Source organism: Mirounga angustirostris, unplaced genomic scaffold, assembly GCF_029215605.1.
Source record: "Mirounga angustirostris isolate CCGP_5_RB_7025 unplaced genomic scaffold, mMirAng1.0.hap1 SCAF_2, whole genome shotgun sequence".
NCBI lineage: Eukaryota > Metazoa > Chordata > Mammalia > Carnivora > Phocidae > Mirounga > Mirounga angustirostris.
Window position 1 is genome coordinate 66555802 of NW_026991710.1, and position 20711 is coordinate 66576512.

The window sequence follows — 20711 nt, forward strand, 5'->3', positions numbered from 1 at the left end:
AAAAAAAACATAACATAAACACAATACATCGCTTATAAGTTCATGGACTTCCTGAAGTGCATTTCTATACTGCCTGTGAATCCATGGATGCTAGGTTTAGACACCTGCTGTAGATGTTACAATTATTTTTTTTCATTAGAACATACATTTTTATTGACGACTTTAAAAAAAAATTTTAAGTTGTAAATTTTCTTCTAAAGATGGAAATATATTTATCAAATCATACGTATTTATGTAAAACACTATCCAAACACTAGCATTTTAGAAGCTTCAGTGATATCCCACAATGTCTCTGCATTTAAAAGTACCTATTATTGGGGCGCCTGGGTGGCTCAGTCGTTAAGCGTCTGCCTTCGGCTCAGGTTATGATCCCAGGGTGCTGGGATCGAGCCCCGCATTGGGCTCCCTGCTCAACGGGAAGCCTGCTTCTCCCTTTCCCACTCCCCCTGCTTGTGTTCCCTCTCTCACTGTGTCTCTATCTGTCAAATAAAGAAATAAAATCTTCAAAAAAAAAAAAGTACCTATTATTTTAAATTCCTTTTAGAAAAGAGAGAAAGGACTGAAAGACTAAGTGCAACTAATAACTGACTTCTGAATACCAGTAGCAAATAAATACAGTCTACGATGTACATGTCATAGCCACAGCCTGTGTTGTTTCAGTGTGCTTCATGGAAAGAAGAAAGAGTCCTGGCTCTATTACTCTGATGTTTATGGTAGAAGGCCAATAACTGTATAAGAAGCTGGAAACAGGGCCGCCTGGGTGGCTCAGTTGTTGGGCATCTGCCTTCGGCTCAGGTCATGATCCCAGGGTCCTGGGATGGAGCCCCACATCCCACATTGGGTTCCCTGCTCAGCGGGAAGCCTGCTTCTCCCTCTCCCACTCCCCCTGCTTGTGTTCCCTCTCTCGCTGTCTCTCTGTCAAATAAATAAATAAAAAATCTTAAAAAAAAAAAAGCTGGAAACAGGGTGCAAGGAGATAAAAAAAGAACAATGAAGAGTGGTCAGGAGTCATGGGTGTAAGAATTAGAAATGACAGCTGAGGAAGGAGGAGCAGACTCTGTTATCACTTTCCAGTCAGCGTGTGGGGCTATGAAAGGGGTGGGATGAACTCTTCTCAAGAAATGACGTCCTATGTCATTTGAAAATATGGATAATTACCATATAATTTTAGAGAAAGGAGACACTACTTATAACTGACCACTGGGTAAGACATGGTTACACGGGGAAGGGTTTCATGGCAGAAACTGAGATCTGAGTTGGCTCTTGAAGAACGAGTGTCAGAGAGGTGACAATAAGGGGGCAGGGAAGAGCCCTTTCCTGGCAGAGGGTGAAGCATGATCAAAGGCACGGAAATGAGAAATTCAAAGCATAAACAAAGAGAAGTAGTTTGGATGAGCTGCAAGGTGAATGAAGAACAAAGAAATAAGGATGGAGAAGTAAGTTGGATCCCAGCCTGAATTCTAGACCAAGAAAGCACTGTGGTATCATTTTTGGGGAAATTGTTAGGGAAAGTGGTATGACTAGAGCTTTGGCAGCTGTTGGCAAATGGTGTTTAAAAGTCGTTCTTGACTCAGAAGTCAAAGGTAGTGACAGCTTTTAAAAAAGATAATTTTCCTTGAGATTGAGACAATCAATTGGGAAAAACCTGTTTCAGTCTCTGCACTTAAACAGACATAGAGCTGTATTTTACTGCCGAGGTGGTTTTACTGCACCAGCTTCCCGTGACATTTATGATAAGGAGGCAAATAATAACGATAGAGTGGATATCCCAGGACTCTCAAGAAATCATGTTTTTGTTTTGTTTTGTTTTGTTTTAAGATTTTATTTATTTATTTGACAGAGAAAGACACAGCGAGAGAGGGAACACAAACGGGGAGTGGGAGAGGGAGAAGCAGACTCCCTGCCGAGCAGGGAGCCCGATGCGGGACTTGATCCTGGCACTCCAGGATCATGACCTGAGCCAAAGGCAGTCGCTTAACCAACTGAGCCACCCAGGCGCCCAAGAAATCATGTTTTAAAGATACTGCTTGGACCAGAAGACATTTAGCTCTAGATTTTACTTCAGCTACACGTAAATTACAGAATATTATCAAATAGTATGCATAAAACATGAATCACCATTTTTTTTAAAATTTTATTTTATTATGTTAATCACCATACATTAACATCATTAGTTTTTAATGTAGTGTTCCATGATTCATTGTTTGCGTATAACACCCACTGCTCCATGCAGTACGTGCCCTCTTTAATACCCATCACCAGGCTAACCCATCCTCCCACCCCCTTCCCCTCTAGAACCCTCAGTTTGTTTCTCAGGTCCATAGTCTCTCATGGTTCGCCCCCCCTCCAATTTCCCCCCCTTCATTCTTCCCCTCCTGCTATCTTTTTTTTTTTTTTTAAACATATAATGTATTATTTGTTTCAGAGGTACAGGTCTGTGATTCATCAGTCTTACACAATTCACAGCACTCACCATGGCAAATACCCTCCCCAATGTCTATCACCCAACCACCCTATCCCTCCCACCCCCCACCACTCCAGCAATCCTCAGTTTGTTTCCTGAGATTATCATACCAGTGAGATCATATGATACATGTCTTTCTTTGATTGACTTATTTTGCTTAGCATAATACCCTCTAGTTCAATCCACTTCATTGCAAATGGCAAGATTTCTTTTTTTTTTTGATGGCTGCATAATATTCCATTGTATATATATATACACCACATCTTCTTTATCCATTCATCTGTTGATGGACATCTTGGCTCTTTCCATAGTTTGGCTATTGTAGACATTGCTGCTATAAACATTGGGGTGCATGTACCCCTTTGGATCACTACATTTGTATCTTTGGGGTAAATACCCAGTAGTGCACTTGCTGGGTTGTAAGGTAGCTCCATTTTCAACTTTTTGAGGAACCGCCATACTGTTTTCCAGAGTGGCTGCACCAGCTTGCATTCCCACCAACAGTGTAGGAGGGTTCCCCTTTCTCCTCATGCTCGCCAACATCTGTCCTTTCCTGACTTTCCTGACTAAAATTAATTTTAGCCATTCTGACTGGTCTGAGGTGGTATCTCATTGAGGTTTTGATTTGGATTTCCCTGATGCCGAGCGATGTTGAGCACTTTTTCATGTGTCTGTTGGCCATTTGGATGTCTTCTTTGGAAAAATGTCTGTTCATGTCTTCTGCCCATTTCTTGATTGGATTCTTTGTTCTTTGGGTGTTGAGTTTGATAAGTTCTTTATAGATTTTGGATACTAGCCCTTTATCTGATATGTCATTTGCAAATATCTTCTCCCATTCTGTCAGTTGTCTTTTGGTTTTGTTGACTGTTTCCTTTGCTGTCCAAAAGCTTATCTTGATGAAGTCCCAATAGTTCATTTTTGCCCTTGCTTCCCTTGCCTTTGGCGATGTTTCTAGGAAGAAGTTGCTGTGACTCAGGTCAAAGAGGTTACTTCCTATGTTCTCTTCTAGGATTTTGATGGACTCCTGTCTCACATTTAGGTCTTTCAACCATTTGGAGTCTATTTTTGTGTGTGGTGTAAGGAAATGGTCTAGTTTCATTCTTCTGCATGTGGCTGTCCAATTTTCCCAACACCATTTGTTGAAGAGACTGTCTTTTTTCCATTGGACATTCTTTCCTGCTTTGTTGAAGATTAGTTGACCATAGAGTTGAGGGTCCATTTCTGGGCTCTCTATTCTGTTCCATTGATCTATGTGTCTGTTTTTGTGCCAGTACCATACTGTCTTGGTGATTACAGCTCTGTAATAGAGCTTGGAGTCCAGAATTGTGATGCTACCAGCTTTGCTTTTCTTTTTCAACCTTCCTCTGGCTATTCGGGGTCTTTTCTGGTTCCATACAAATTTTAGGATTATTTGTTCCATTTCTTTGAAAAAAGTGGATGGTATTTTGATGGGGATTGCATTGAATGTGTAGATTGCTCTAGGTAGCATTGACATCTTCACAATATTTGTTCTTCCAATCCATGAGCATGGAATGTTTTTCCATTTCTTTGTGTCTTCCTCAATTTCTTTCATGAGTATTTCATAGTTTTCTGAGTACAGATTCTTTGCCTCTTTGGTTAGATTTATTCCTAGGTATATTATGGTTTGGGATGCAATTGTAAATGGGATCAACTCCTTAATTTCTCTTTCTTCTTTGTTGGTATATAGAAATGCAACTGATTTCTGCACATTGATTTTATATCCTGCCACTTTACTGAATTCCTGTATGAGTTCTAGCAGTTTTGGGTTTTTCTTTTGGGGTCTTTGGGGTTTTCCACATAAAGTATCATATCATCTGCAAAGAGTGAGAGTTTGACTTCTTCTTTGCCGATTCGGGTACTTTTTATTTCTTTTTGTTGTCTGCTGTGGCTAGGACTTCTAGTACTATGTGGAATAGCAGTAATGATAGTGGACATCCCTGCCGTGTTCCCAACCTTAGGGGGAAAGCTCTCAGTTTTTCCCCATTGAGAATGATATTCGCTGTGGGTTTTTCATAGATAGCTTTTATGATATTGAGGTATGTACCATCTATCCCTACACTCTGAAGAGTTTTGATCAAGAAAGGATGCTGTACTGGGGCGCCTGGGTGGCTCAGTTGGTTAAGCGACTGCCTTCAGCTCAGGTCATGATCCCGGAGTCCTGGGATCGAGTCCCACATCGGGCTCCTTGCCCGGCGGGGAGCCTGCTTCTCCCTCTGACCCTCTCCCCTCTCACGCTGTTTCTCTCTTGCTCACTCTCAAATAAATAAATAAAATCTTTAAAAAAAAAAAAGAAAGAAAGGATGCTGTACTTTGTCAAATGCTTTTCTGCATCTATTGAGAGGATCATATGGTTCTTGTTCTTTCTTTTATTAATGTATTGTATCACACTGATTGATTTGCAGATGTTGAACCAAACTTGCAGCCCAGGAATAAATCCCACTTGGTCGTGGTGAATAATCCTTTCAATGTACTGTTGGATCCTATTGGCTAGTATTTTGGTGAGAATTTTTGCATCCATGTTCATCAGGGATATTGGTCTGTAATTCTCCTTTTTGATGGGGTCTTTGTCTGATTTTGGGATCAAGGTAATGCTGGCCTCATAAAATGAGTTTGGAAGTTTTCCTTCCATTTCTATTTTTTTGGGACAGTTTCAGAAGAATAGGTATTAATTCTTTTTTAAAAAAATATTTTATTTATTTATTTGACAGAGACAGAGACAGCGAGAGAGGGAACACAAGCAAGGGGAGTGTGAGAGGCGAAGCAGGCTTCCCGCTGACGAGGGAACCCGATGCAGGGCTTGATCCCAGGACCCTGGGATCATGACCCAAGCGGAAGACAGATGCCTCAGATGACTGAGCCAGCCAGGCACCCTGGTATTAATTCTTCTTTAAATGTTTGGTAGAATTCCCCTGGGAAGCCATCTGGCCCTGGGCTCTTATTTTTTGAGATATTTTTGATTACTGCTTTAATTTTAGTGGTTATAGGTCTGTTCAGGTTTTCTATTTCTTCCTGTTTCAGTTTTGGTAGTTTATACATCTCTAGGAATGCATCCATTTCTTCCAGATTATCTAATTTGCTGGCATAGACTTGCTCATAATATGTTCTTACAATTTTTTGTATTTCTTTGGTATTGGTTGTGATCTCTTCTCTTTCATTCATGATTTTATTTATTTTGGTCGCTTCTCTTTTCTTTTTGATAAATCTGGCCAGGGGTTTATCAGTCTTATTAATTCTTTCAAAGAACCAGCTCCTAGTTTCATTGATCTGTTCTACTGTTCTTTTGGTTTCCATTTCATTGATTTCTGCTCTGATCTTTATTATTTCTCTTCTCCTGCTGGGTTTAGGCTTTATTTGCTGTTTTTTCTCCAGCTCCTTTAGGTGTAGGGTTAGGTTGTGTACTTGAGACCTTTCTTGTTTCTTGAGAAAGGCTTGTATTGCTATATACTTTCCTCTTAGGACTGCCTTTGCTGTACCCCAAAGATTTTAAACAGTTGTGTTTTCATTTTCATTTGTTTCCATGAATTTTTTAAATTCTTCTTTAATTTCCTGGTTGACCCATTCATTCTTTAGTAGGATGCTCTTTAGCCTCCATGTATTTGAGTTCTTTCTTACTTTCCTCTTGTGATTGAGTTCTAGTTTCAAAGCATTGTGGTCTGAAAATAGGCAGGGAATGATCCCAATCTTTTGGTACCGTTTGAGACCTGATTTGTGACCTAGGATGTGATCTATTCTGGAGAATGTTCACCATTTTTTAATCAATAGCCACAAAAAAGGATGCTAAACTATACACGGAATATTCAGCTTATGAAAGCAGCAAGTAATATGCAAAATATATTTTAGAGGAAATTTTCCTTCAGAGAATGTTAAGTCCTATTTCTTTGAGAAAGTATCAAGTACTGGGGTGCCTGGGTGGCTCAGTCTGTTGAGCATCTGACTCCTGATTTAGGCTCAGGTCATGATCTCAGGGTCATGAAACTGAGCCCTGTGTAGGGCTCTGCACTCAGTGGGGTGTTGGGTTGAGATTCTTTCCCTCTGCCCCTCCCCCGGCTTGGGTGCACTTTCTGATAAATAAATCTTTAAAAAAAAGTAAATATCCATTACAATTCATTAACTAAGTGTTCTGGAAACCAAATTTTTAAGTGCCTCAATGTTAAACATCAACATTTATGATCCAAGTAAACTATTATCATCAACAAGCAAAATAAGTCAAGGGTATAACTAATAAATTGCATGTCTTCCAGTCAACTGTTAGTCTCTAAATTTCCACATTATACTTAACCAGTGCTAAAATTCCCTTAAATTATACTATTAAAACAAATGATTTACTGAGACTACCTCAATGATAATTTAATTTCCTTAGATTTTTTTTTTATTTATTTTTATTTTTTATTTTTTTAAAAGATTTTATTTATTTATTTGACAGAGAGAGAGAGAGAGATCACAAGTAGGCAGACAGGCAGGCAGAGGGAGAGGGAGAAGCAGGCTCCCTGCTGAGCACAGAGCCCGATGTGGGGCTCGATCCCAGGACCCTGGGATCATGACCTGAGCCGAAGGCAGATGCCCAACCATCTGAGCCACCCAGGCGTCCCAATTTCCTTAGATTTTTACAATGAACATCATCAGTGTAAAGGCAGACTATTAGTTACTGAAATGGAAAACTCCTTGACTCTATCCCAAACATCTAGATCTTTGGGTGGTCAATAAATTTAATTCTATTAAACCAATCCATGACAGTAGGACTGGAAGGGGAGGTGGGAGCTGACTAGATTAGAATTCAGGGTAATAGGGCGCCTGGGTGGCTCAGTTGGTTAAGCGACTGCCTTCGGCTCAGGTCATGATCCTGGAGTCCTGGGATTGAGTCCCGCGTCGGGCTCCCTGCTCGGAGGGGAGCCTGCTTCTCCCTCTGACCCTCCCCCCTCTCATGTGCTCTCTGTCTCTCATTCTCTCTCTCGCAAATAAATAAAATCTTTAAAAAAAAAAAAGAATTCAGGGTAATAATGGTCTATGGTGATATAGCACTGGTTAAGGGGCCAAAAAGAAGTCTGAAAAATCCGATAAAACTACATACGGGACACAGGTACATAAAAAAACTGAACTCTTCATATTCAAGATCACTTTATACTTATCTCTGTGAGTATAACAGAGCCAATATTAAAATACTATCAAATTACAGGGCGCCTGGGTGGCTCAGTTGGTTAAGCGACTGCCTTCGGCTCAGGTCATGATCCTAGAGTCCCTGGATCAAGTCCCGCATCGGGCTCCCTGCTCGGCGGGGAGCCTGCTTCTCCCTCTGACCCTCCCCCCTCTCATGTGCTCTCTCTCTCTCATTCTCTCTGTCTCAAATAAATAAATAAATTCTTTAAAAAAAAATAAATAAATAAAATAAAATAAAATACTATCAAATTACAAACTAATAAATTTCTTAATTACTTAACAAATTTAATTCAAATGTCCACACAACTTAAGTGTGAAGTTTACTAAGAAAACAAAGGCAACAGTATTTAATTAAAGAGAAGGTTAAACTAAAAATACGATTCATGTGGCACCTGGGTGGCTCAGTTGGTTAAGTGTCTGCCTCAGGTCATGGTCTCAAGGTCTTGGGATTGAGCCCTGAGTCAGACTCCCTGTTCAGCAGGGAGTCTGCTTCTCCCTCTCCTCTAGCCCCCCCACCCCCTCTTGAGTGCTCTCTCTCTGCCTCTGTCTCTCTCAAATAAATAAATAAAATCTTTAAAAAAAATAAAGATATGATTCATATCCACAGTGATTAGCGACTGGTCCTCTGACTCCTAGCCAGTGGCTGACCTCGGCTGCATGTTGAACCTGCCTGGAAAGTTCTACAAAATAATGATGCCTGGGTCCCACCCCCAGAGATTCTGATTTGTCTGCGATGTAACCTGGGCACTGGGATTTTTAAAAGCCCTTGAGAGGATTCATTTGCAGTCAAGGTTGAGAATCATTGATCTAAGCCATTATATTAGTCAGCATTCTCTTACTTACATGTAGTCTTAGAATTTTTCTCTGGCTATTTCACATACATGAATTTCACAAACTTTCTTCAAGGTTAGGGCCCTTAGAATTTAGTATAGCAACTTAATATAATGTTCTACAAGAAATAATAAGTGCTTGCTGAATAAACAATACACAGCATGTAAACCATGATAAAATAAAACAGAAAAATTTTTAAAGATGAACATACTTGCTTAAAAATTTGCATATCATTTCTGCTACGTTTTCACAGTTCTTCTTAGTGGGACAAAAAACTAAGCAGGAATAATTGGGAATAACTTCTGTCACCAATGCCACCAAGTGATCAGGATCCATCTTTTTCAGAGTATCAGAATACTGTACAACAAGAGGTAGGAACAAGGTAGTTAGTAACCATGAAAACCTGTCATTTTACCACAGTGCTTTGAAAGGTAAGTAAACCATCCATAATTTTGAACTTCTCATTGAATAAATCTGATCATTTAAAAGAAAAGATGCAACCCAGATGAAACATCAAAATGTTTAGTCCCACTTTTAGGTTATAAGGGTTTTGTTAGGTATATTTGGTTTTAAATTAAAGAAGTGAAAACAGTAAATGTTATTAATAACCCCACTGCATGTTCATCTCTACCAGAGCAAAGCAAAGAAGTCCACAGAGACAAACACAGATTGGTCCTAATAACAAAGGACCACATAAACTAGATATACTTTTACTATTACTAATAGTTTTCAAAAACAGATTCAATCATACTACAGGATAAATTTTCAGAAATAAAAAATGTATTCATCAAGCAGATACAAGGAACCCGACATAGAGAAAAATATAAAATTATTTAAAAATCTCACTTGCTTCAGCTTTACTGAAAACTAAGATACAGATTTAGAGTAATACACCTTTACAGAATTCTAAAAATATTGTAAAATCTCTTTCTCCCCCTTTTAATATCCTTTATACAAGCTACAGAACATTAACACAGCAGACATTAACATCTTCATACCCAGTATCTGAACTACATAGCCCACAAAAGTTTCTTCTTGTTTAGCGCTTATTGCTGAATGAATAAACATTTAAGGGAGAGGTCTGCAGATTTTCTTGGTTCATGGAGCTCCACGGCCAAAAGAAATACCTAACAGCTTTGTTTATTAGGTATTTAGGTACAGACAACTTAAATATGTTTTTCCTCACAATTTAGTAGCCATCTGAATAAATAATACACATCAGTTGAATGAAGAAAGTATTATCTCATTCTTAAACGTAACAGCCCACTAACAGGCTGTGTGCACAACCGGGCACTGCAATAGTCTTTCAAATCTTAGAATCAAATTGGACATGGCTACTCTTTTTCCGTCCCACATTGATTTTCACATGGTATTTGTTTACAGTAACTGCAAAAAACAAACAAAATCTTCACTAAGATACAATATCATAGAAAGGAATACAGTGTGATCTGATGTCCAAACTGGAAACTACACTGAACCAGCAGTTTGTATGGTACGCAACAGTTGTCAAGCACCAGCTATTTCTCTTAAATTATCTAAACTATCCCATGGTACCCTGTGAATCTTTTGTGGTGCCCCAGGGCACCAAGTCTGGGAACTTCATACTCAAGGGTTATCAATGTTACCTGACAATTAAGGAGACGTGAAAAAGTCATGCTGTTCTCAGCTTTGCAGTCAACCTCATATATTGCATTGTTTATTTTCAAATATTCTTTTAATTCAACCTTAAATTAGAAAGACATTTGCAATTAATACCATATACAAATTCCTCTTTCCAGAGTTTTAAATTTTGTAAAATGGTGTAAAAACGGACAGCTATACAAAAACTGTAGTTTTTCTAAGGTATGTAAAACATGCTTCAATGTAAAAGTTTTTTCTTTACCATTTCTTTAAGTCTCTTTTTCCCTTTCAATCAAAGTAGAGATTAATACCCTTGAAGAAATACTTTTGAACAGCCACTATCTAAAAGGAAACCAGACACTTCTGTATTTGTCACAAGAAGTATAAGTCAATGTTCACATTCTGTCTTATTTGTGTTATTCCTCAAGACCTAAAATTTTCTGTCTTATCAGCCATCATTTTTAATTATAAATACATTATTTTTAAGTATTTATAGACAAAAAAATTTTTTTTAAGATTTTATCCATTTATTTGAGAGAAAGAGAGAGAGTGCATGAGCAGGGGGGCAGGGGCAGAGCTGGAGAAGGAGAAGCAGACTCCCCACTGAGCAGGGAGCCCGAAGCGGCGGAGCTAAAGGCAGATGCTCAACCAACTAAATCACCCAGGTGCCTGACAAAAAATGTTTATAAATACAGTTCATTGCATTTTTAAAAGAATAGTGTCTAATTCGACTATTAAAGTATCTCTCGAAAATTCTCCTCTTTGGTGAAAATGTAAAAATATCAAATTTCAAATTAAAATTTGGTGATTCTCTTTTTTGACCAAGTAAAAAAAAAAAATTTATCTTACAGAATAAGAAGTGGAAAAATAGAATGGGTCTGGAAAATTTCATTCAATAAATATTCATTGAAGGCCCATGAGCCAAGCATTATTCCAGGTGCTAAAGATACAGTAGTGACCCGAGCCAAGATCCCTAAACCCAAAGTTTATATTCTCTATACACAAACTCTTACTAGCATATAGCCATGGTCAGGGGAATTATGCCCCTTCACTACTCTATAGACTTTTTTAAAACAGTATGTTTGCTACTTTTCTTTCTAAGTAAGATGATAGACATAAATCCATACAGTGCAAACCTTAGGTACATACTGGTCTAAACTGATTGGTGTAATACTCTGCTTGAAGGAACTCTTGTAGGTCTTCAACATTGTTCAGTGTTGCACTCATGCCAATAATTTGAGTTGTTTCTAAAAAAAAAATCCAAAGGATTGAGGAAAATATGTTATTTAGTGTAACATAATAGTAATTTAGCAACCTTTTTGTGTTCTGGATTCTTCCTGAGTGATCTGGGAAAGGAGGGAGTGGAGAGGAGGTAAGAAAAATACAAAGATAGTAGCAGAGGATTATTCTGTGAATCAAAGACTGAAAACTTTCAGGTGTCCTGAAAGTTACTATTTGGAATTTTACAGAATTTCACACTGGGCATAAAGTCGGATCTTAATCAAGACTTCTAAGCAACAATAATGAATATAAATACGCTTGTTGCTGACTCTGTGGACCACTGTTATGAAGAGTTATGACATGTCCCACAGGTATGCCTATAGGCAGATGTATGGTGTAGGATGCAGGGCTGAATAGGTCCTGAACTCTTGCCAAATAAAGCCCTTTATGGGATCTTGCTATCAGGTTATCAACTTTTTTTTCTTTTTAAACAAAGGTGGAATGAAACTCATGAAGCTGCATGTCTTCCTGGGCAGTATGAAATGGCTGCCTTCCACAGGAAAGCAGTTCAGTCAGGCAGGATCTATTACTATCATCCATTTTTTTTAAAATGTTTTATTATTGAAGGATGGCTGACATGAAGTGTTATATTAGTTTCAGTGTATAACACAGTGATTTTACAATTCTATACATAATACACTATTCACCACAGTAAGTATAGCTACCATCTGTCATCATACAACATTATTACAATATTATTGACTATATTCCCTATGCTGTACTTTTCAACCTTGTGACTTATTTTATAACTGTTAAGTTTGTACCTCTTAATCCCCCTCACCAATTTTGCCCATTTCACTATCATCTATTTTTGATGCATGAGGAAACAGAGGTGCAGTTAATATAATTTGCTCAAGGTCACATATGTAGTTAAAAGTGAGCCAGGATTTTAATCAAGCTCCAGAGTCTGCCCTCAGCCATTACGCTATGCTATCTCTCAGTTGTAACACACGATCCCCCATAGAGAGACAGTATGGAAGCCGAGAGAGTGTTTTAGCACTCAAAGGAAAAAAAAAATGATAAACAACCAAATGCTAAAGAAAAATAAGACAAGGACAGTCAGTGTGCACTGGATTTGACAAGTAGGTGACGATTCTCCTCTTTTCCTCTGCTTTATATTTTTCCATTGAATTTGTCACCATCTGACACACTGTATGTTTTCTTGTTTATCTTATTGTCTACTCACTTTCACTAAAATACAGGTTTGAGGAAGGCAGAGTTATTTTTTTGTGTGTTATTCACTGCTATATCCTTAGCACTTAAAATAGTGCCTGGCACAAGGTAGGTACTCAAGAACTTTTTAAATGTATGATTATAAAGTGCTACAACCTGCCTAAATACCACTGCTATCAAAATTTTAAAAATAATCCTTAATATTTGACCTTTATAATAATTTTTCCATATATAAGCTATTGCAATATATAACTTAATAAGTATTGCAACAGTGTATCCATAAATAGGAAAGAAGACATTTAGAACAAATATTTCACATACGCTGAAAGACTATCTGATGTTGCAAATAGCTCCTTAAGGTGACTACTTACATTTACTGCTTTATTAGTATGATGAGGACGATATAGATGGTGGCGGCAGCAACAAATGCTTACTGAGTGCTACTTGCTGGGCAACTGCTGACTGCTTTACATTAACTCATATAATCCTCCCAACCATTCCCCTCAGGGTGGTACCGTTATTACCCCATTTTACAGATGAAGAAATAGAGAGGTTGAGTCACATGCTTATGCACTCACAGCTAGTAAGTGGAGGATAATAATATGGGATGTCTAAATGTTAACTTCCCTCACATTCACAACTATGCTCACATAACCATTTTTCCAACCAAAATTTATGTTTACTTTAGAAATAAAAAACCAAGGCAGGAAGGTTAAGTATCTTACTCGAGGCTACAGAGTCTAGCTAGTGAGAGAATTAAGTCTTTCATAGGCCTCCTGAGGATAAATCAGTTAGTGACCACATTTGAAAAAGTACTTACCGCTCGTGTAGAGGATTTTTGCTAGGGTCATTTCCAGTATAGCCCCACGGCTCCCTTCACCAATCATGTGCAACTTTGAGATTTAAAAAAAGAAGGGAGGGAGAAAAGTAAATTTGCATATAATGCCTATATAGAACACGCATGTATTTATATGAAATGAAGTAATCTTTGCTTTATAACTCTTAAGCATTCTGGATATAGCAACTAGAGTACATATGCATTATATCACTGGTATTTTGGTTAATGAGGATTGGGGCAACATCGTGACATATCTAGAATTCATAAATACCATTATAAAATTTGGAATATATACACACATATATTCACTCTTCAAAAAACACTTGACACAAAACTGAATTTAAGATTACCAAGCATGAGATGTATTAATCTGTATTGCCTATATATTAAAATAAATTACTTATTTTCATAGAGGTACTAAGCAGATACACATAATAATGTTAGTATAATAAAAATGTTGATAAATTATAAAAGTAGTTACCAACCTCATCTACAACAACCAGACCCAGACTGCCAATCCTTCCAGTTTCAATCAAGGAGTTCACCAGACTATGTCCTTTTTCAATAGTGGCAATATATAGAGATTTTTTTTCCCTTCTTTTAATTGGAGGAAATTTTCCTTTGCTTCCAGCATATTCTTCAACAAAGAAACCCAGCTCTATACCAAAACTTGACAAACCTGAAATCTAGAATATTAGTTAAAATAAGCAAACAAAAAAATCAGATAAATAAGAACTCAATTACCAAGTGTTCATGTTGATTTTTAAAAAATCTAAAATAGTATATAATACCAATGAATGAGAACAAGGTCACAGATAAGACATATATATCTAAGAAATGTCATAATTAATGCGTGGCTCTTTGCAAAATGGATGTAACTTGTAAACTACATAATCGATGTGGAAATAAGACATATATCTAAGAAATGTCATAATTATTGTGTTGGCTCTTTGCAAAATGAATGTAGCTTTTAAACTACATAATTGATGTGGAAATAAATTTCAACTGTCTCCTCTGATGCAAAACAAAAACAAAAACAACCCAGAATAATTCACTTACTTTGATAAAATAATTGGTTACTTTCTGCTTGAAAAGGCAGGCTGAATATCAATATATTAAATATCAATATTAAAATGGAATTTAATCCACCAGTTTAGAAAAAAAAAATAAAATTCTTGTTGCAATAGGTAACTAGTATTAGAAGAGATTTTTGGTAGGTCCTACACTTGTTTTTGCACATCCTAAAAATATTCTCTACCTCTTCTCAATGAAAAGTTGTTACAGTTATGCTAGTTTTTATATTTTAATGTGAAAATGTTAGCAAATACTGTTTGTTAAAAAAAGAATCACACCTTTTCTTGGACAATTGCCACATATGGTAGGATCATTAGAACATCTCTTCGCCGGCAAAGCAATTCTTGCAGCATTAAAATCTCAGCCACGAGGGTTTTTCCACCACTTGTTGGCAAGGAATATATTAAGTTTTTTCTTTCTTGCACAGAATTCAATGTTAAGCAAGTATGTTGCCATTCTGTGGAATTAAAAAAAAAAAAACATTATTTTTCCCCCTTCTGCAATTCAGTCTCAAGAAAGTTTCCTAAGAAGGAAAAATCAAATCCCACTCTGTATATCCATCTTCTCATAATGACAAGTGTAATTATACATCAATGTTAAGTGTCAAACATCCCCAGGGCACAGTGGACACAGCCAATGAGAGTCTTAATTCTTCAGGCCTGGGCAGCGGAGTGGGCAACTGGGCCACCTATTTGCTAGCTGCACACTTAGGTCTAAGATGCCAACAGTGCCTGGGACATTATCTGAGACATCAGAAGAACTAAAGGATAGTACAAAGATCTGTGTGAATTCCTAGCCTTTCCTTTTGTTCTGCAAGGAGATTGTGTAAGCTTCCCTTTCTCATCCACACAAACAACATCCTAGAGAGAAATGGGAGGAGGAGAAAAGAAAAATCTATGAGGTTTTATACACACTAAGGAAGACTATTCAACTGGCTCTCACAGGGAGCTGAACTCTGGTCTGAATACCTTGAACTCTAAGAATATTTAAACCACAAAAGGCTAGGATTAGGGTGCCTGGCTGGCTCAGTTGATAGAGCATGTGACTATTGATCTCAGTGTTATAAGAGCTCTACACGTTGGGTGTAGAGATGACTTAAAAATAAAATCTTAATTTTTTAAAAAGATTTTATTTATTTATTTGAGAGAGAGAGAGAGAGAGCACAACCAGGGGGGAGGGGCAGAGAGAAGCAGACTCCCTGCTGAGCGGAGAAGCCCAATGTGGGGCTTGATCCCAGGACCCTGAGATCATGACCTGAGCTCAAGGCAGACGCTTAACCATCTGAGCCACCCAGGCACCCCAAAAATAAAATCTTTAAAATATAAAAGACTAAGATTATTAACTGGCCATCTAGGAGTTCCACAATTTAGAAAGGTGGAATTCATGAAAAGGATCACATCAGATCCAAAACATAATGTGAAAACTAGTGTAACTACTCTGTAGGCTAATCTGACAATGTGGATCATCAAAAGTCTTCAAAACGTGCACTAGTATTTTATCACTAGAAAAACAGGCAAAAGATATGATAAGACATTACACAGCAGGGAGAAATACATGAAAAGACGCTCAACTGTTACTTAACGGGTTGGCAAAATAAATACACAAATAAAATACAAGTAATTACTACTACCAAAAAAAAAAAAAAAAAGCCTCACACATGGAAAATCCAGAGCCGACTTGGCTGGGGACAAATAGACATTCTTGTGGTGGTTGATGAGAGCATAAAATACTATAATCCTTTTGGAAAGCAAACTAACAGTACTGAAAACAAAACTGCACACTGTCTTTCATCTAACAGTATTACTTCTAGGTCTCTACACCTATAGAAATAAAAGCAAGGACATATAAAGATTATGTGCAAGATGTTCACCATAGCATAGATGCATCATCCATAGCAGTGTTTATATATAACAAAGAGCCATCAAGGGGTAAAAGTTGAATGAATTATTGTACAATTATATGATATCATTCTTTGCAGCTTGAAAACAGGTGGTAGATTGATTTATACATGCTCAATATACAGTTAAGTAAAAGATCATGAATGTGTATTGGATTGCATAAACCCAATTATGTACAGATATTAGAAAAGAATATATAAAAGTTGGACTTGAATGTATTATGTTTTCCAAAAAAATTAAATTAAAAAAATGACTAAGAGGATATGTTACAAAGGTATTAAAAATAATTACGTCTGAATGACAGCCAAGGGACTTCAATTTCTTGTATTTTGGTGATTCCCAAATATTTGCAAATGACTTTTTTCCACTTTAAAAGTATTTCAAAAACACTTAAATACGTAAGCTTAATATTTAATACATATTAAAAATATTTCAGACTGGTATCACCCATTATATATGAAGCTGCTTGTATGAAGCTGTTTGTATGAAAATATAACTTGACCATTTCTGCATTTTATCCAACTCAAATTTTTAAAGTATAAAATGACCAAAATAGCAAATATTTAGTAATATCACTTATCTTCACACATTAAAAAAGGATGAAATTAACTTGGTTCTGAACATTTATATAAAACACATCAAGCATGCAATTCTACACTAAAAAGGTAAAAATAACAGTAAGGTTGAGGTTCTCAAGCTCAGTGGTTCTCAAACTTTTGGCACATCAGAATCCCCGGGAGGGCTTGTTAAAACCAATTGCCAGGTCACAACCTCAGAAGTGGATTCAGTACGCCTAGGGTGGAGGCTGAGAATGCCTATTTCAACAAGTTTCCAGGTGATGCTGACTTTGGGGTCCAGGAACTACACTTTGAGAACCACTGCTTTAGTGCAATGAAAAGTGGCATACATATTTATGCTTTAAATTGGTCATGTCATCAAGCCAGATCTATAAGTAAAAAGTGATTTAAAAACCTGTTATTTACTGAAGTTCTTACTTAGAAGCTACTAATATAGTTATGGACAGTCATTACCACAGTCTAACTTGGCATGTCCTTGATGCAGAACATAACTTACAAAACAACCATTATTGTTATTATTATACCTTTTTAAGAGATCAGGAACTAAGGCTCAGAGTGCAAAACTTGTGTTTCAGTGACAGGGCCAGAATTCCTAACTAGGCCGATAACCCCCAGCAATTGAGAACCTACCAGGGTGTACTAGGCACTGCGTTAGTTACATCAGAAAAAGATGAGTTAGATAGAGCCCTGTCCTCAAGGTACTGTCTGGCAGGAGATGCAGATTAAATAAAGAACAAGGTACTAGGAGAAGAGCAGAGGGAAGAAAGTTAACACCTACTTCAAGGGCAATACACACCTTTAGCTCTTTAACTGCAAACCTCACAATTTAGAATTTATTAGACTCTTGTAGTCTTATGTTACTTTGTTTCCTGTAGTTCTACTTCTTCACCTGATTGTCTTCTCCCTGAGATGAGAACCATGGTTTCATATGGTTCATACGGCACTAACATAGGAGTCTCAGAAATACTTATGAAGTGATTGGTTGATAGGCTCATCTTTCAGGATGCCAGCAACTGTCCCTTCTTTGTCTAAAATGACACATATCTGAAATATAGGCAAGAACCCAGGATTTTTGAAAAACATTACAATATATATTGTTATTAATACTATCTCTTTGCACTTAACTTCAGCTGTCTTTAAAGATGTTTAGTCTTAATCAATGGTATTACAAATATTGACACTTTCACTCAGGCCATGAATAGTCAAAGGAACTTCAACTTTTTGTACAGAAGACAGAGCCAGCCAAAAACACACCAGCTAAGAAAACTGAGAAGCAGCTAGACAGTCAGATGAAAAAACCAGCGTGGAATGTCAAGAAGTCAAGAAGTGAGTGTTTCAAGGGTCTGGACAACTGTGTCATGTAAGCTACTGAGAAGTCAGGCAAGTGAGAACCAAAAGTATCATTGGATTTAGACACCCTCGTCATTAGACCTTAAGTGAGAGCTTAGAACCCAGAGTGGGCTGGGAATTACTTGAGGTGAGGAAAGGGAGACAGCAAGGATAATAGATTTGAGAAGTGTGACCATGAAGGAAAGGAAAGACGTTCAGTAGCAGCAGGTTAGGGATGGAAGGTTGAGAGGATTGATATTTTTGTCTTCAGATGAGATATAGGACCACAGAAGCATCTGCTTTCTATTGACTTGCACTAGTAATATGGTAATAATGGTAAATTTTTTTCACTTCAGCAAAAAGCATTTACCATATAATTTTTCAATTCCCTTGAACTGAACATAAAGGTCTCTCACTTTGCTGGGTAATGAATAAAAAGGACCAAGGTCATCTGATGATGACTCAATTGTTTTCTTAGCAACATTAATTTCTTCAGATAGGAGAGTCTCTTTGAGCTGTTTAGTTCTAGAAAATATTGGTGTTTGGGCCTTGGCATTTCCAGTCATGGCACTTTTTAGATGTTCTTTAAGACTTTTTCTCCTATTTTCCTCTGAACTAGTTCTGACTTTAGAAGAGGAATCATCAATTTGCTGGTGTTGTTCTATGTTATTCTGGGGTAATTCCTCATTCACAGTCTTGTGAGAGGATGCGTTCCAATCCCTCTCTTTAGTAGACTGATTGCCCAAATCATCTGAAGAGTTCTGCAAATTTTCAAAGTATAAAACCTGTGAAGAAGGTACATCATACAAAATATCAGGTTCAATGGAGACATCTTCATGCCTACTCTGGTTCTTTATGTGCTCATCCATTTTTAATTCAGTAAAGTTGCCCACAGTAGTAATGCTGAGTTTGTTGTGTTTGATGCTTTCTGAACAAAGATCTTCAGTGCTAAGGTCTGAGGCATGTTTCCTATGTTCAGCAACTTGCATATGTTGTTGTTCCAGGTCATCAACTTGAGCTAAAAAAGAATTTTCAGCAAAGCTGTCATAGTCACCAAACATGTCCTCTTCACTGTCATTCTGGAAAGAAAACGAAAAGCGTTATGGTCAATTCTAGCTTCACTAAGAGCACAAGTTTCAGCTATATTGCTACCTCTAAATATATACCAGGTATATAATTACATGGATCATAGACCGAAATGTAAATCACCCTGTGAAATGGATATTATCATCTCCATTTTACAGATGAAGAAAAGGAAAGCCAGAGTGTTTAAGTAATTTTCACAAGCTGCACTCCTAGGGTATGGTGATACTGGGATCCTAATTCTTAAGCTAGTGTTAAATCCTTAAAAAGGTAGCAAGACCAATAGACATCTACTAGAATGTCATCTCACTAGAGGTTTCAGGTAACTGCAGCACCATTCCCCCTCCCAGACTCCAATCTACAGAAACTGGTTTGTAACAAAACGACTGGACACTCTTAAGGAGATTCTGTTCTTAGGAATTAGGAATTGGAAGGGAGGGTCTGCACACTGACTTGGGATGGTCTACTCAACAGAAGAGATGTAAATTTAGAGGTAGCAGTATAGTGAAGTGATTAAGAAAACAGAAGTGCAGTTTCTTGACCTCTCAGGGCCTGATTTCTGTTGTCAAATCTAGATAATGTAAATAGCTTAACAAAGTACCCAGTACATAATGGGTGTGCGATAAATGATAGGTTTTATTGGTACCGCAGGAGCAGCAGTAACTTGGAAATCTAGATTTGCGTCGCAATCATGCCTCTTATTTGCTGCATGTACGACTTCTATGTCTCGGGGGTCTACCTTTGAGATCTATATAAAAATGAGGATAGCAAAGCAATACCTCACAAGTGAGAATTAACAGCGATAACAAAGTCGAGGTAAGCAAATGAAGGCTAGTAGACAATTGGTCCACTGTTTGCATGTAGGAAGGGAACAACCAAAATTTTGGAGTGTCTAGTTCCCTGGCTTCTAGAGCTGGTCTTAGTGTTCTTTCAGTGGGCATGCGTGGTAGGAGACCTGGATTTGTATCATCTCCCCCAAAGTGGGCCATGAAACAAGGAACTCGGAATTTGAGAGCTGAGGTTGTACCTCGACCGGTTGCACCTCCACGGTTTTCCTCCGCCGGCTCCCAGCCATCATCTCCTCTTCCTCTTCCCCCTCCTCATCGCCCGGCTTGAGCTCGGCCGCGGTGGGGGCGGCAAAACCGCTCCCTAGGCTAGGACGGTCCCTTTTGCAGACAGACACCCGCCGGCGGATGCGGGAAACACCTTCATCCATGGCAGGGGCCGAGGACCCTGCCCGAACTTCGTCCCGCGTGACCTAGCCGCCAAACCCCCGAGGAGAGGGAGAGGAGGGCAGGGCGCGGGTAGCTTCTCCATCCACCTTAGAATAAGACCACAAATCAATTGCCGGGGCTCTCAGACCGGAA

At 38.0% G+C, this 20711-nt stretch overlaps 1 protein-coding gene across 14 annotated transcripts in view; it reads right to left on the reverse strand.

The window, feature by feature from the left end:
- HELQ (helicase, POLQ like) overlaps positions 1–20696 on the reverse strand; it is a 51959-nt gene extending 31263 nt beyond the window's left edge. For 3 of the 14 annotated variants that reach the window (XR_006791789.3, XM_064584717.1, XM_054508842.2), the window contains exons 1-8: positions 20372–20686; positions 18632–19340; positions 14735–14913; positions 13868–14068; positions 13365–13437; positions 11240–11337; positions 10096–10194; positions 8682–8827 (exon numbers count right to left, since the gene is read on the reverse strand). Coding sequence is in view for 12 of the 14 variants with exons in the window: in XM_064584717.1 (XP_064440787.1) it covers positions 8682–8827; positions 10096–10194; positions 11240–11337; positions 13365–13437; positions 13868–14068; positions 14735–14913; positions 18632–19340; positions 20372–20560 (1694 nt within the window). In the remaining 2 variants the exon portion in view is untranslated. Of the gene's footprint in view, positions 1–8681; positions 8828–10095; positions 10195–11226; positions 11338–13364; positions 13438–13867; positions 14069–14734; positions 14914–16111; positions 16258–17728; positions 17977–18631; positions 19341–20371 lie in introns of those variants that run through there. The other 11 variants (XR_008506571.2, XM_064584718.1, XM_045880852.3 and 8 more) reach the window with 11 other exon arrangements.
- Between the last annotated feature and the right edge of the window lie 15 nt (positions 20697–20711).